The sequence below is a fragment of the Teleopsis dalmanni genome, chromosome 2 (genome assembly GCF_002237135.1).
Source record: "Teleopsis dalmanni isolate 2A chromosome 2, ASM223713v2, whole genome shotgun sequence".
NCBI lineage: Eukaryota > Metazoa > Arthropoda > Insecta > Diptera > Diopsidae > Teleopsis > Teleopsis dalmanni.
This window is the reverse complement of record NC_051847.1, coordinates 30,121,545-30,134,396: the sequence shown is the minus strand read 5'-3', so window position 1 is coordinate 30,134,396 and position 12,852 is coordinate 30,121,545. Positions and strand designations below refer to the sequence as shown.

Below are 12,852 nucleotides of genomic sequence, written 5' to 3'. Positions count from 1 at the left end.
TTTAATGAGATAACGCATGTTATACATATTCGTCAGCTTATATGCAGCAGAAGTATTTGACTTTAATTGCATCTTACGCTTAAGTCTCAGCTTTATTATAATTACAGCGTAAAGTATCTGATACCATAGAAATCGTAAGCATATGCAACCGTGACTTTAATTTCTTTATAACAGATCTCACACACTATAATCATGTAAGTGAGTTTTATTTATTATTTTAGCAAATAAATAAGGTTATAATGAAATATGAAACAATAAAAGAACTTAATACGATGTTAGTCAATAATTAGAAAAATAATATAAATATAAATGTAAATATTGGTTCTCATTTTGAACATATTCTTTATTAAAATAATATATAGATTAATATAACTAACTCTGTATTCATTCCCACTATACCTCTTTATATATTAATTAAATATTTATGTTTGATTATTAAATACAATTTAATACTTTGTAATATATTTATATATAATGTATATAACTGAATTCATTCCCACTACACCTCTTTATATATTAATTAATTATTTATATTTAATTATAAACTATCAAATTTTATTTTATGCTTTGTAATATATTTATATATAATGTATATAACTAACTCTATATTCATTCCCACTACACCTGTTTATATATCAACTAAATATAAATAATTATTAAATTTTATTTATGTATTATAGTATATTTAATTAATATAATTTAAATAATTTTCGTGTACATTTTTAGTTATTCAGTTGATTTTTTTTCAATTTTTATATTTTATTTATAAATTGTTTTTAAATTGTTTAATGTTTTTTTATATTTTTGTTGTTTTTTTTGTTTGCTTTAAATTTAGATATATAAACAATCGTTAATTTAAGTAAAAATAAAAGTATTTATTTCATTTACACATCTTTCATTCAATTATTTTTTTGTTTACATATTTATTGCTTAAGTATTTATATTTTTTAGGGTAATTTATTATCAATATTTCAAAGTAAGTATTTTTTTAGTTTATATGAAAAATGAAATTCTTTAAATATTTTTTTTTTCATAAAAAATTGTTATATTTTTTTAATTTATTTACGTTCGTTTATTCATCTAAAAACCTTTCCAATAACACAATGCTTTTGTTTATGTTTTGTTAATTTTTTTTTTTAAATATTTATATTTTATTGTTTCAAAACTTAATGTAAATATTTTTAAAACTTTATATATTAAACTATATACTTTTATAATTTATACTAAAAATAGTTTTGTTGATAATTTTTTGCATCATTCATTTTCTTTGTTGTTATTTTTTTTTCAATCTATTAAATAATTTATTTATTCCATTTTTCTTAAAAAAAAAAAAATATTTCACCTTTACAAAATTTAAAATTTTCAGTTATTAAAAGAATTTTTTGTTTTAATTTATTTTTTTTTTTCATTCTATAAACACACTCACATATTTATAATTTTTTCCGAAAATAGATTTCTCATGCTTTTTCGAAAATAATTTACAAGAAAAGGCAAAATTAAAAAGAAAATTTATTTTCACTCTTTTGCTTGTCGTTTCGCGCCGTTATACTTTAAAAAAAATTTAATTTTTTTTTAATTATATATCTTTATAATTTTTTTTTTTAAATATAGGATTTCGGTTTCGATTTGCCGCGTTTATAATTCAAATTCTTAGCAGGAGCAAAACAACCGCACACGGCAAACTTCAGCGAACGAATGTTCTTTATGCAAAGAAAATGTAATGTTATGCCCAACAAGAAATGTTGACATGCGCTACACTGTTCGAGTGTGTGTGTTCAGTTCAATACGAAATATTTTACATGATGTTAATACAATTATTATTAGCTATTATTTTATTTAAACTCTATTAATGAATTAAAGTAATTTATTTTAAAAGTAAATTATGTAGATTAATTTTAAAATGATGTCTGCAGGACTGAAAAAAATATACTACTAGAGCTTATATCTTTTATACATCTATTACAAATCTAATAATATTCTCCTTAAGTTACTATGTAAACTTTTTCTCAAAGCTTATATTAGACTGCTATGATACGTTGCAGCAGCTGGCGGGCAAAAATAATGTTTTGCTTTGCTGGGTGCCTAGTCACACAGGAGTCAATGTTAACGAGTGCGCCGACAGTCTCGCGTGGACTGGATCTGCCACCCAAATCTGTGGACTGGAGCCATATTGTATATTAAGTTGGTCTACAATTAGGTCTCTGATCGAAAAATGATTTTCAGCCGAGAGAAGACACACCAGGTAACCGTCAGGCTAAAGAGAGAGTTCATCAGTACAGTTATAGTAGGTCATTCTACTTTAGCAGAACTGAGTTGAGGCTGCTGGTGGGATATATAACGGGTCACAATGGACTGCGTTATCACCTTAACAAAATAGGTCTGTCCGAAGAGATAGATGAACGTCTGTTTAGAAGCAGACGATTGACAACTCTGCTTAGAAGCAGACGAGACTTCCAGTCACATTTTCTGCGACTGTCCAGCCTTATTCTGAGCCAGGAGGAGGTTTGCAGCACAAAAGATCAAACATGGTCGCAGTGCTCCGCTCCGATGGGAGCTAGTACCCCGTATATTTCTACTATAATTGAAAACTAATTTACAACATATCAAAGATATTAAAGAACTAAGACGAAAGAAGAACGATCTAACTACATTTTGACTCACAATGACATATATAACAGTTATATATTATCAGAATAATCAGCATTTATTATCAATAACTTCATCAATATAATCTGATCACATTTTGACCGATAATGATATTGTATAACAGTTATATATATATTAATATTAATATAATCAGCAATTTTTATCATTAACTTCATCAACTTATTTATCTTTATAAGGATCTTTATCTTCATAAATAAATTTCACGATCATCACTATTATTATAATCACAATCATCATTCATTCCCATCAACATCATCAACATGATCAATTTCATCATATGCTCCATATATGCTCATCATATTTATCACCGTCTACATGTATACAATCATTGTCATTTATTATTATTGAATGAAACTCTCGGGATAGAGGTAAACGTAAATAGTCAAAAGCAACATAAATGAGAATATTAATATCAATCGCATGCAATAGGGATACATAGGTATACATCTTTTGTGCATATTGACTAAGTTCACAAGTTTTTTTTATTCGTTTCATGTTATAATCAATACAATTAGTTAGCATTAGCAGCAATATCAGCCTAATAAGTATAATTTACATCATCATTACTATTACCATATAGTAATCTTCATATATGGTCATCAGCGTTATCATATTAAAATTTAGTTTAATAAGCATTGTCATTATCATCACATTCATAAACACTATCATCGTTTATTGTCATAAACATCATCATATTCATCGTTTATTAATCATCATTATCATTATCATCATCACTATCGCCATTATAATCATCATGAATATTATTATTATCATTATCATCAACATCATTATTATCATTTTCATCATCTTCGTTATAATCATCATCATAATTATTGTCATAATCATTGTCATCATAATAATCATTATTATTATCTTTAATATCATTATCTTTAAAATTACTGTAACTAATAATACAGTCCATTTTAAACCTATACTTATTTCACAACATCATCCCTTTTTTTTTTGATCGAATGGACCATTTAACTCATAGCCGCAGCAGATATAAGCCGGAAATTATATTCAAACATTTTCGTTCTACCAGAGCACTCTAAGATTCGAAAATATATTAAATCTAATGAAATCAGAGTGTTTTCTTATAATATGCACAGAAATATGAAGAAATTACTTTATAATAGAGTTCTTCAGATTGATTTTATTTGGTCGGGTATATTCCATATTTTAGGCTGAACCAAAATAGATTTTCCTAAATCATAATATATATGAACTTCAAACATAGGTATATCTAGAATTTCGAATACCGAAAAAAGTTCTATATATCGAATTATTTAAATTTCTTGTTCATATGTGAATAATCGAATCATTCCAAATATCCGATTACGAATAGCTCTAATATGCATCTAGAATTTCGAATATCGAAAAAACTTCTATATTTCGAGTTATTTAAACTTCTTGATCATATGTGAATAATCGAATCATTAGAAATATCAGGATACAAAGAGCTCTAATGTATATCCATTAGGTAGATAAACGCGAAAGGTGTGAGGGTCTTATTTCACTATATAATAAATGTGGTTTACAACAAAAGACAATACAACATCTCTCACATAAATACAGCATCCATGGCAGTCTTCATGAAGACCTCATTATCATATTCTATTTTTATTATATTTTGGTGTTGTCTTCGATTTTTCCTTTGTGCTTTGCGCTTTATGCTTTTGATTTTTGTTTTTATTTTGTTCTGTTCTGCTCTGCTCTGTTCTGTTCTAAGTAGTCAGTGTTCGGTGTGATGATACTCGACTAAAATATCTTTTTACATTAGTTTTATTTAATTCTTTATTTATGTTGATGATTTTCATTTCAAAATTAAACAACAACAACATGAAAATGGAAAACATTAAGAAAAAATTTAAAAAAAATTAAAAAAAACAAAAGTGCTTTCGAAATGAAATCGAAAATGAAAATGAAACTGAAAACTTTTGTAAAATGAATTTTACATTTATAAGAAAAAGAATTAAATAAATTAAAAATAAACTGCAGATTCAGTGGCAAAAACAATAAAATGCATTAGAAGAATTTTCAGATTCAGATATTTTTTGACAATTTTTTTTTTTTTTTTTGATCATTATACTAATTTTTTTTCCTCCGCATATGTATGCGTGGGGTCAAATTTTTTTAAATATTATTTTTAATTAATTTAATATGAAAGAATAAGCTTCTCTACCTTTTACGATACTTTGTATCAAAGGATACTAATTGCCATTGAAATACGAATAATGTGAAGGTTAGATGACCTAATAGCCATCTTCACATTGAGTTACATTGCGAGGTATCTCACCTGAAGCTTGCAATAGACTAGCAGCGAATGCCTTCAATACAAAAATGTGTTCCGTGAATATTTACAGTTTTCAGTTTTATTTTATAACACTACTAATGTAAATACGAATAGTAGTGCTAGTTACCATTAGTTTTGGACTACTTATTTGTTATAGGAGTTTCCTGAGTACTCTATTACTATTATATAGGTTATTTAAATCAAGTTTCGCTAACAACCCTCTAGAAGTCAATACATACGCCAACTTATTTAAACATCTAGCTCTCTAGTTCTTGAGTTTCTGGTTTTTACTTATTGTTACGAAGTAGGATCACTGATTGTTGATTATCACACTTATAGAGAAGTTATATAAAATGTACTTTAAAATACTTTCTCTTCTAGCGTACTCTTCAGTTTTGTTCCAAAACAACGAATATTTGTTCTATATTCAAAGCAGGGAAAGATATTTGACATGAATGAAACAGATCATATATTTCCCAATTATCAAAATTTAGTTGACTCCTGAACATTTTTATGCCAAAATAAAGATCCTAGACGTATGCTAATACTTATTTCTCCAAATTATAGAGTATTGTATTTGATTCTAAAGAAGGAGTAGGAAAAAACCTTATCTACAACTTAATCCTTACAATATTCCAAACTCTCATTATAACTCTGTGAAATATGTAGGGATACATTTGGACGGCAGGCTCATATGGAGAGATCATATAAAAACCAAGCAGTTTCACGCAATTGAGTTTGGTAATCAAAGTTCTATTATGCATAGTTGTGTTTAAACCAATATGGATACACGCTATACAACTTTAAGGCACTGTCAGTACCTCGAAAATGGACATACTACAAAAGACTCAATCAAGAACAGTAAGAAATAAAGTCAAATTCCATACCGTTGATACATATCAATGCCATATCATTGGTACATATCAATTCCATACCATTGGTATATATCAATGGTGTATATAACAGGACCAAAAAATTTATTTTATAAAAGCAGAAAAAATTCAAAAATCCAGCGCGAGATATAGGTAAAAGACTACCTGACATCCCAATGAGCTAGCTGTAAATCTTCTAAACAACATCCAGTCTGCAAGAAGGTCGGAGAGATTTAAAGTATTGTAAGTATCGGTTATTAGTATTATAGATATTCTTAATGGAAAACGACTATTACGGTGTTTATTAGTACCAATACAGATTTAATATAAAATATTAATATCAATATTAGTGACAAGTTATTATGGATACTCGTATACGGTAGGTAATGCTACTACACTTACATAGTCTCATATACCTCTATGTCTACAGTATTAGTAATTATTAAGCGATGACGAATCACTGGCAAGACTTCTTGTAATGTTTGCCACGGCACATGCTGCTTTAAATAAACAAAACACATTGTTGGACTTTCACTCTTAATTATATAAAATATATACTTAAAATATTTATCTGACAATTAAACTAATAGAGACCCATAAAACGAAAGATTAATCAACAGCGTAGACAAAGACTAAAGTACCACGAGCAACATTCTGAGGAGAGCGAAACTTATGTTTGTGCAAGTTTATTTGGCAAAATGTCTATTAAAATGCAATTAAATTGCATGAAAATGCAGATTTGCGCAAAACATAACAAAACCAACAAAAACAATGAAAGCTGTTTAACATAAACGCGAAAACAATTAAATTGTTAATTAATCAAGCTAAGAACAACAATAATTTTATCATTTTTACGAGAGAGCAAAGCTAAATAGAGTTCGCGCCCTAGAAGAGTTCCATTGATTATGGGTGAGTACCTAATATCCGTGTGTATGTGAGTGTGTTAGGACTTGTGCATAATTTAACAAATATTTCTAATAATTAAAGTGATTCAACTTAAATTGTTGCAATTTAACAATTTAGTAAAATTCAGACAAAATGTTTTTACAATTTATCGTAAGGTTTTATTAATTCTTTCTGAATTATCTATTAAAAGCACATAACTTCAGCAAATGTTTTAGAAGAAAATCTGTGTTTAATTTAACTAGTTTTTTTTACCTTCAGTTGTTTACTCTTTTATTCCATTAGTTAAGACAAAACATATCTGTTTTTTCATAATCATCTTATCGCAAATTACATTTAAATTCATGGACGTAACCAGAAAGCAGGGCGAATAAGAACCCAATGCCCTTACATAAAACGGAAAAGCGAAATACTAAAAGAAGTTTTTTTTTGCCATTGAAAATTGACAAAAAACTCTGCTCAATATCTATGTTCTAGATAGATAGAGTGAAAGAAAGTTTGAATCCTCCTCAATTAGCTTAGTCTTCAATTTCGATGATATATTCCTCATAATTATGGGTAGAAGGTTGAGCATATTAGAACCAGTCGAACGCAAGTATCTGAATGCAAATATCTAATCAATTCTTATGTTAGAAATATCTCTTAATAAACATGAGTAAACGCGCCGATAAACAAGAACTACAAAAACTTTGGCAAAGCAGATCCATGCCGGTTCCATGCCGTACTATAGTTCGGTATATCGTAAGAAGTGAGGTTATCATAGATAGATTGCTCCTTGGATTAAAGGTTTCAAAAGTTATATATTTAGAATTTTTGGCCATGTCACTCTACTAACGATAAGAAATATCAAGCTATTAAAATATTGGGCTAAGAAATATTAGCCTAACTCCTATAAGCCTGTCACAAAAAGTAATAATATTTTAATATTATATGTGACTGGTAAAAATGAAGACTGAGAGAAGATGATCTATCAAAGGGACACAAAGCCTGACTCTGTTATCAGCATGCTCATTCGTCACTGTATTTGCATTGCCAGGAATTCAAACCAGAGTTACCATGAAATTGGTACCAAATAATAATGTTCTTACTTCAGGAGAACATATACTTAAAAAAACATCAGATTTTGTAAAGTTATTTGGCTATCCGAAGGCTAGATAAAGATCTTTAGATTCCTAGTGACACCAGATAAAAAATTAAATTATTAAGGTTTAAAAAATCTAAAACATTTTTAAGTCATTTTCAATGATTAATTATAATTATTTAAAGAAATCATTTTAAAAATCATTTAATATCAGTTACTTTTCAAAATTTGAAAAGCAATATCATAGGTGGAAAGGTGTAATAATGTATTCTAATAATATTATAAAGTAATTAAAGGCTATCAAGCCATAATACTCAACTCCTTCACATATCTCTATTTATATCATATTAAACTTGGACGGAACTACGAAACAAGTTGGACCAAAAAATGAGTTAGACGAGTTTGAAAGGTTTTCTAATAAAAATAATCATTTCATTTCATTCAATATTATTTTGGTGTCCAGATCTCTTGTGACTGGTTAAGCTCATTAGACTGGAATTGCAAAACAGAAGTTCAGTCACTATTATCTATTATTCAGCATTTACTTAAAAAAGGTCGTTAAAGAATATATGATTTTCAATTACTTTATACGATTGCCAGTAGTTTTGTGTCCATACATGCACCATCGAAAGAATGTTAGTCACGCAAAGGAAGTATAATGAGACATTACTTCGGGCACATTTTAGGGAAGCCACTGCCTCATATTCTCCCTTGGATTTGCTCATGTATACACAAAATATCCTTGATAAATTAACTACAATAATAAATAATTGTGGGTTTTATCTATTAAAATCATTTATTTGCTCAACAAATAATTAATAATTTATATTAGATTGCTTTGAATTATAAATTTTACATTTTAAATAAATTTTATTAAAAAATTTAAAATTAATTGAAAATAAAACGTCACAATTAAAATTTTGATTTCCCCACACCACTTTTTGGTGAGTTTCAGTATAAAAAGAAAACAAACCGCACAATAACAAAAGTCAGCTGTTTAATGGGAACAGTTGTTTGTTTGTTTTTAGTTCCTTTATGAGTTTAATTAAATTAATATATATCAAGCAGGAAAGTACGTAAATTATATGTGGATATGACAAAAACAATCAAAGCCGCTTTGAATTTAAAGCAAGTAAGTGAGAAATATAAAATATCTTTCAAATCTTATAAATAGTTTTATCTCACCTCGTCGTGCACAGTTTATGTTGCGCCAAGAAGTGCTCAAATTGTACCGTGACCTTTTCCGCACAATACGCCTTATACCTAATAAAGTGAGCCAGGAGGAATTACGCACTTGGGTTAGACAGGATTTTCGTAATCATCAGAATCAAACCGATGAAATAGCTATTAAAATGTTGCTGCAACATGGGCGCCGAAGTTTGACAGAACTAAAAAATAGTTTGGATCTCAGCGGGGTGTGCAATAAAAAGCTCTAAACATTAAGTTTATATGCAAAATATTTATTTAATATAAAACATCATTAAAACGTTTAACGTTTTAACGTATAAAAGCTACAAACAAACTGATCAACAAATTTTAAACAAATTAAAATTCTGAGCTTGAGGGCTGTGTCGCAGTCGCTACAAGAAATAAAAAAATTATTGCAATACACAGTTTTCATGTTTTATTTTAAAAAATCTTTTGCGATTGATAAATTCAGTAAAAATAAATTATATAAGCTCTCTCCAAATTTACTTTTAATAAATAAAAAAAAGTGTTAAAATAAATTTTCTTAGGTAATAAAAACTTGAAGCAATCGTTACAATTTTGATTAAACTCTTAACTACTGCTTTAAACTACGTACGTTATTTTGTGATATCTCAGCTTATTTTTATGTTAACTTGCCTTTTGGTTTTTAAATATTTTGATAATTTTTCAACTTCAACAAAGTAGTATATATTCTCACTCATAAAGAAGAACTTAAAATAGTTTTTGTAATACGCTTAACCATAGAACTTTAAGCACTGCCAGTGAGAACAACAACGTACCAATACTGGTAACGATTAAAGAGATAACATCACGTTTCGGGCGTTCAGTTACGCGATTGACTAGAAAACTATTAATAATTGTGCTAGTTATATGATAGCCGTCAAAACCAAAGCAAGGTATGGCATTGACCAGCGCCAGACCAAAGCTAAAGACAACGTTATACTTAAGAAATAACGAATAAGCATCTCCCCAATAAGAGCCTACATATTTTTGTTTCGGTACAAAGGAAGATATGCGTACAGAACGCGTTACATCTGCTGGATGGCCCATATAGTTAACATCCGGCAATTTTTTGTGCTCCATTGTAGTGCGTTTTATATTCAAAATAGTTGTAGTGTTACGTAATAAGGGACGTATGCAAAATCCACGATCACAATTACCGGCAACGCAGTAGTCATAGGATTCATCAATAGTTCGTCGCACATCCAAACAAACATGCTGTGGAATTTCAACCGGAGCATCATTACTTAAATCATCCACATATTCAAAACAACATAGGTTGGCATTTTTATCATCACAACATTGCAGCATGCCATCGGGACCATGATGGGAAATTTCGATGCTTTCATCGTTGAGACGTATAAAATCGGAAGAAACGCAATATCCGGGCTTTATGCGTAGACTTTTTGCGAGGCAGTTGAACCAGGTGTCCTCATTGCGCACTTCGCAATTATTTATATGTGTTATTATATTACCAGCTGATAAACCAACTCCACCTTTGGTACGCAAAGGTGAGTTATGTAATACTTCAGTGACCATGACATTTTTATTTAAAGTATAAAGTGGTGCAGTCATTAGGCCTAAAGTTGAGAATAGCAAATAGCAAATGCCGGCAAATAGGAAATTGTGCCAAATACCACCACATAATATACGTAATTTTTTAAACCATTTCAATGCATTCAGTTGTTCATTCGAAACTTCAGTGTATGCCATTGGCAAACAAAAATATAACTGTAATGTAGAAAAACTAATTAATTCTATTCATTTAATTAACATCGGTAATACTTACATGTAAACCAAAACCTAACACCTGCACATCTTCCGCCACAGCCGCCAAGGCATGTCCTAATTCATGCACAATCGTTGATAACAGCAATGTTGTCACATAGAAACCAATCTCTTCTAAAGGCAAATTAACACCTGGCAAAAGTATTTCTACAGTAACAGTCTGTGAACCACCACCACTCCCGACGACGTCACCCGCTTTGCTGTCATTATTACCACTAAATATAGCAAAAATTAGCAAAATTAAACCAATTGGCAGCAGTGAGAGCGCAAACAAAACACCAACTGTGAAAAACTTTATTAGTAAATTGCGTGAGTTTCCGTTGTTACCGCAACGTAGCATTGTGCGATTGAACGCGATCGTATGCCAACGCAAGTGCATGAAATGCACTGTTATACCAGTCTTCTTTAAAAACTCCATATATGGATAGTGCATACAGCTCTTTAGCAAAATAATGCATCATTAATAAATTGTGTTGCTATCTAATAATTCAAAATATTTACCTTAAAAAAATTATCAAAAAATAAAAGCATCAAATATAACGCTCCCAGTGCACCGAAAAATAGCATTGCATCCATCACGGTATGCAAAATATATAACAGGTCTTTCAGTAATTTTATTCTTGTTGTATATAAATTTAATTATAGTTTCACATCTTCAGAGTGTTTATACATTTATAAATCTTTGTAAATAATTTTATAAATTTATAATGCTTAGTTGTCGCTTACATGGTATTATTCTACGATGTTTACCTCTTGTGCACTGTTCGAGACTCGGCATAGTGTTGCCAAAACATTTTAAACTGCCTATAAAGTACACACCAAAACAGCTGATTTTTGTTTACCTTTTAAATTGATGCGTAATATTCAACAAAATAAAGATGAAATAATGATAATTATAGCATAAAATAAGAAATAAAAATAAGGCAAAACATTATTATAAAAAAACACAACATATGTACCGAAATGATTAAGAATATAATATTTAGAGAATCGAAAGAGAATTGTTTAGTCAAATAATAAAATAAATAGTAAAAAGTATTATATAATTTCACTTTTTAAATAAAATAAAATACTACAAATTTACTGTACTAGCAAAAATGACTGCTAAAATCAGTAAAAATATAAGGTACATGTTATGATTGTTGCTTTCAATGCAAAATCAAAATTTGGCACTTACAGCTCATTTTATTTTGCATTGAAAGCAACAACAATTTGTCATGACGTGACTGCAATCATAGTATGCCCCTACGTAAACGATTAAATCAGCTGATTATACATAGACCAAAAAACATAAAATATTACATACATGATGCTGAAGTACATGTTACCATAGAGTCTAACTTAACATGAACTTAATTTAACAAAAAACAAACTGAAAATAAAAGTTGATCAAACATTGGTCTAAATATCTCTATTACTTAAATTTTAACTACTTTTTAATTTGGTAAAAAATAAATTAATGAATGCAAAATTAACACAATTTTCCCGCTACATAATTGGGCAAAATAAAAAAGAAAAGGAATAGTAAAAACCACGAACAATTTATAATAATAAATTTAATAAAATTATAATAACACTTTTTTTACTATTACTATTATATTAATCAACTGTTACTAAAAAAACAAAAAAGTGTAGGTTTTGAATTTGTGTAGGAATGTAGTTATATTTTAAATCAATTAACAGGGCCTAAGTTAGTTGTCGTAAAATGCAAAATATATAAACAATAGAACACAAAAAAAATAATTAGATATAATAGAGTACGCACAAAAAAAAAATGGCATAAAAACAATCATTCAATCAAATCACTAAATACTTTGCAAACAAAGATATGCAACGCAATTACTCAATGTATGTATCAGCTGATATAAGACCTCCCTTATGCTTACAATAAGAAACCAAATTTTTATTGGTTCTTACGTTTACCCATATTTTAATTAGTACATGAATAATCGAATGCATTGTTTTCCATAATACAGAACTAGTCAGCTGATATAAAGTGTGAGTTACCGCTAGTATACTTATGCAAAAGAGCATTGTGC

At 28.6% G+C, this 12,852-nt stretch overlaps 2 protein-coding genes across 2 annotated transcripts; one reads left to right on the top strand and one right to left on the bottom strand.

Moving 5' to 3' along the window:
- Window positions 1-8,721: 8,721 nt before the first annotated feature.
- LOC119673807 (LYR motif-containing protein 2) lies at window positions 8,722-9,429 on the top strand. Its single transcript, XM_038084867.1, has 2 exons — window positions 8,722-8,948; window positions 9,016-9,429. The coding sequence occupies exons 1-2, from the start codon at window positions 8,910-8,912 to the stop codon at window positions 9,250-9,252; spliced, it is 276 nt and encodes a 91-aa protein (XP_037940795.1). The 5' UTR covers window positions 8,722-8,909; the 3' UTR covers window positions 9,253-9,429.
- Window positions 9,430-9,501: 72 nt separating this feature from the next.
- Window positions 9,502-11,615, bottom strand: LOC119673806 (membrane-bound transcription factor site-2 protease). The gene is made up of 3 exons (XM_038084866.1): window positions 11,315-11,615; window positions 10,815-11,252; window positions 9,502-10,756 (listed from the first exon to the last, which is right to left on the bottom strand). The coding sequence occupies exons 1-3, from the start codon at window positions 11,387-11,389 to the stop codon at window positions 9,737-9,739; spliced, it is 1,533 nt and encodes a 510-aa protein (XP_037940794.1). The 5' UTR covers window positions 11,390-11,615; the 3' UTR covers window positions 9,502-9,736.
- Between the last annotated feature and the right edge of the window lie 1,237 nt (window positions 11,616-12,852).

Bases quoted from the DNA above. Each gene is read 5' to 3' on its own strand.
- LOC119673806 (XM_038084866.1), bottom strand. From the start codon at position 11,389: ATGGATGCAATGCTATTTTTCGGTGCACTGGGAGCGTTATATTTGATG. The intron at 11,253-11,314 runs GTAAATATTTTG...ATTTTGCTAAAG, and splicing joins TTTTTGATAATTTTTTTAAG to AGCTGTATGCACTATCCATA. The intron at 10,757-10,814 runs GTAAGTATTACC...TCTACATTACAG, and splicing joins TGTTAGGTTTTGGTTTACAT to TTATATTTTTGTTTGCCAAT.
- LOC119673807 (XM_038084867.1), top strand. From the start codon at position 8,910: ATGACAAAAACAATCAAAGCCGCTTTGAATTTAAAGCAA. The intron at 8,949-9,015 runs GTAAGTGAGAAA...CGTCGTGCACAG, and splicing joins CCGCTTTGAATTTAAAGCAA to TTTATGTTGCGCCAAGAAGT.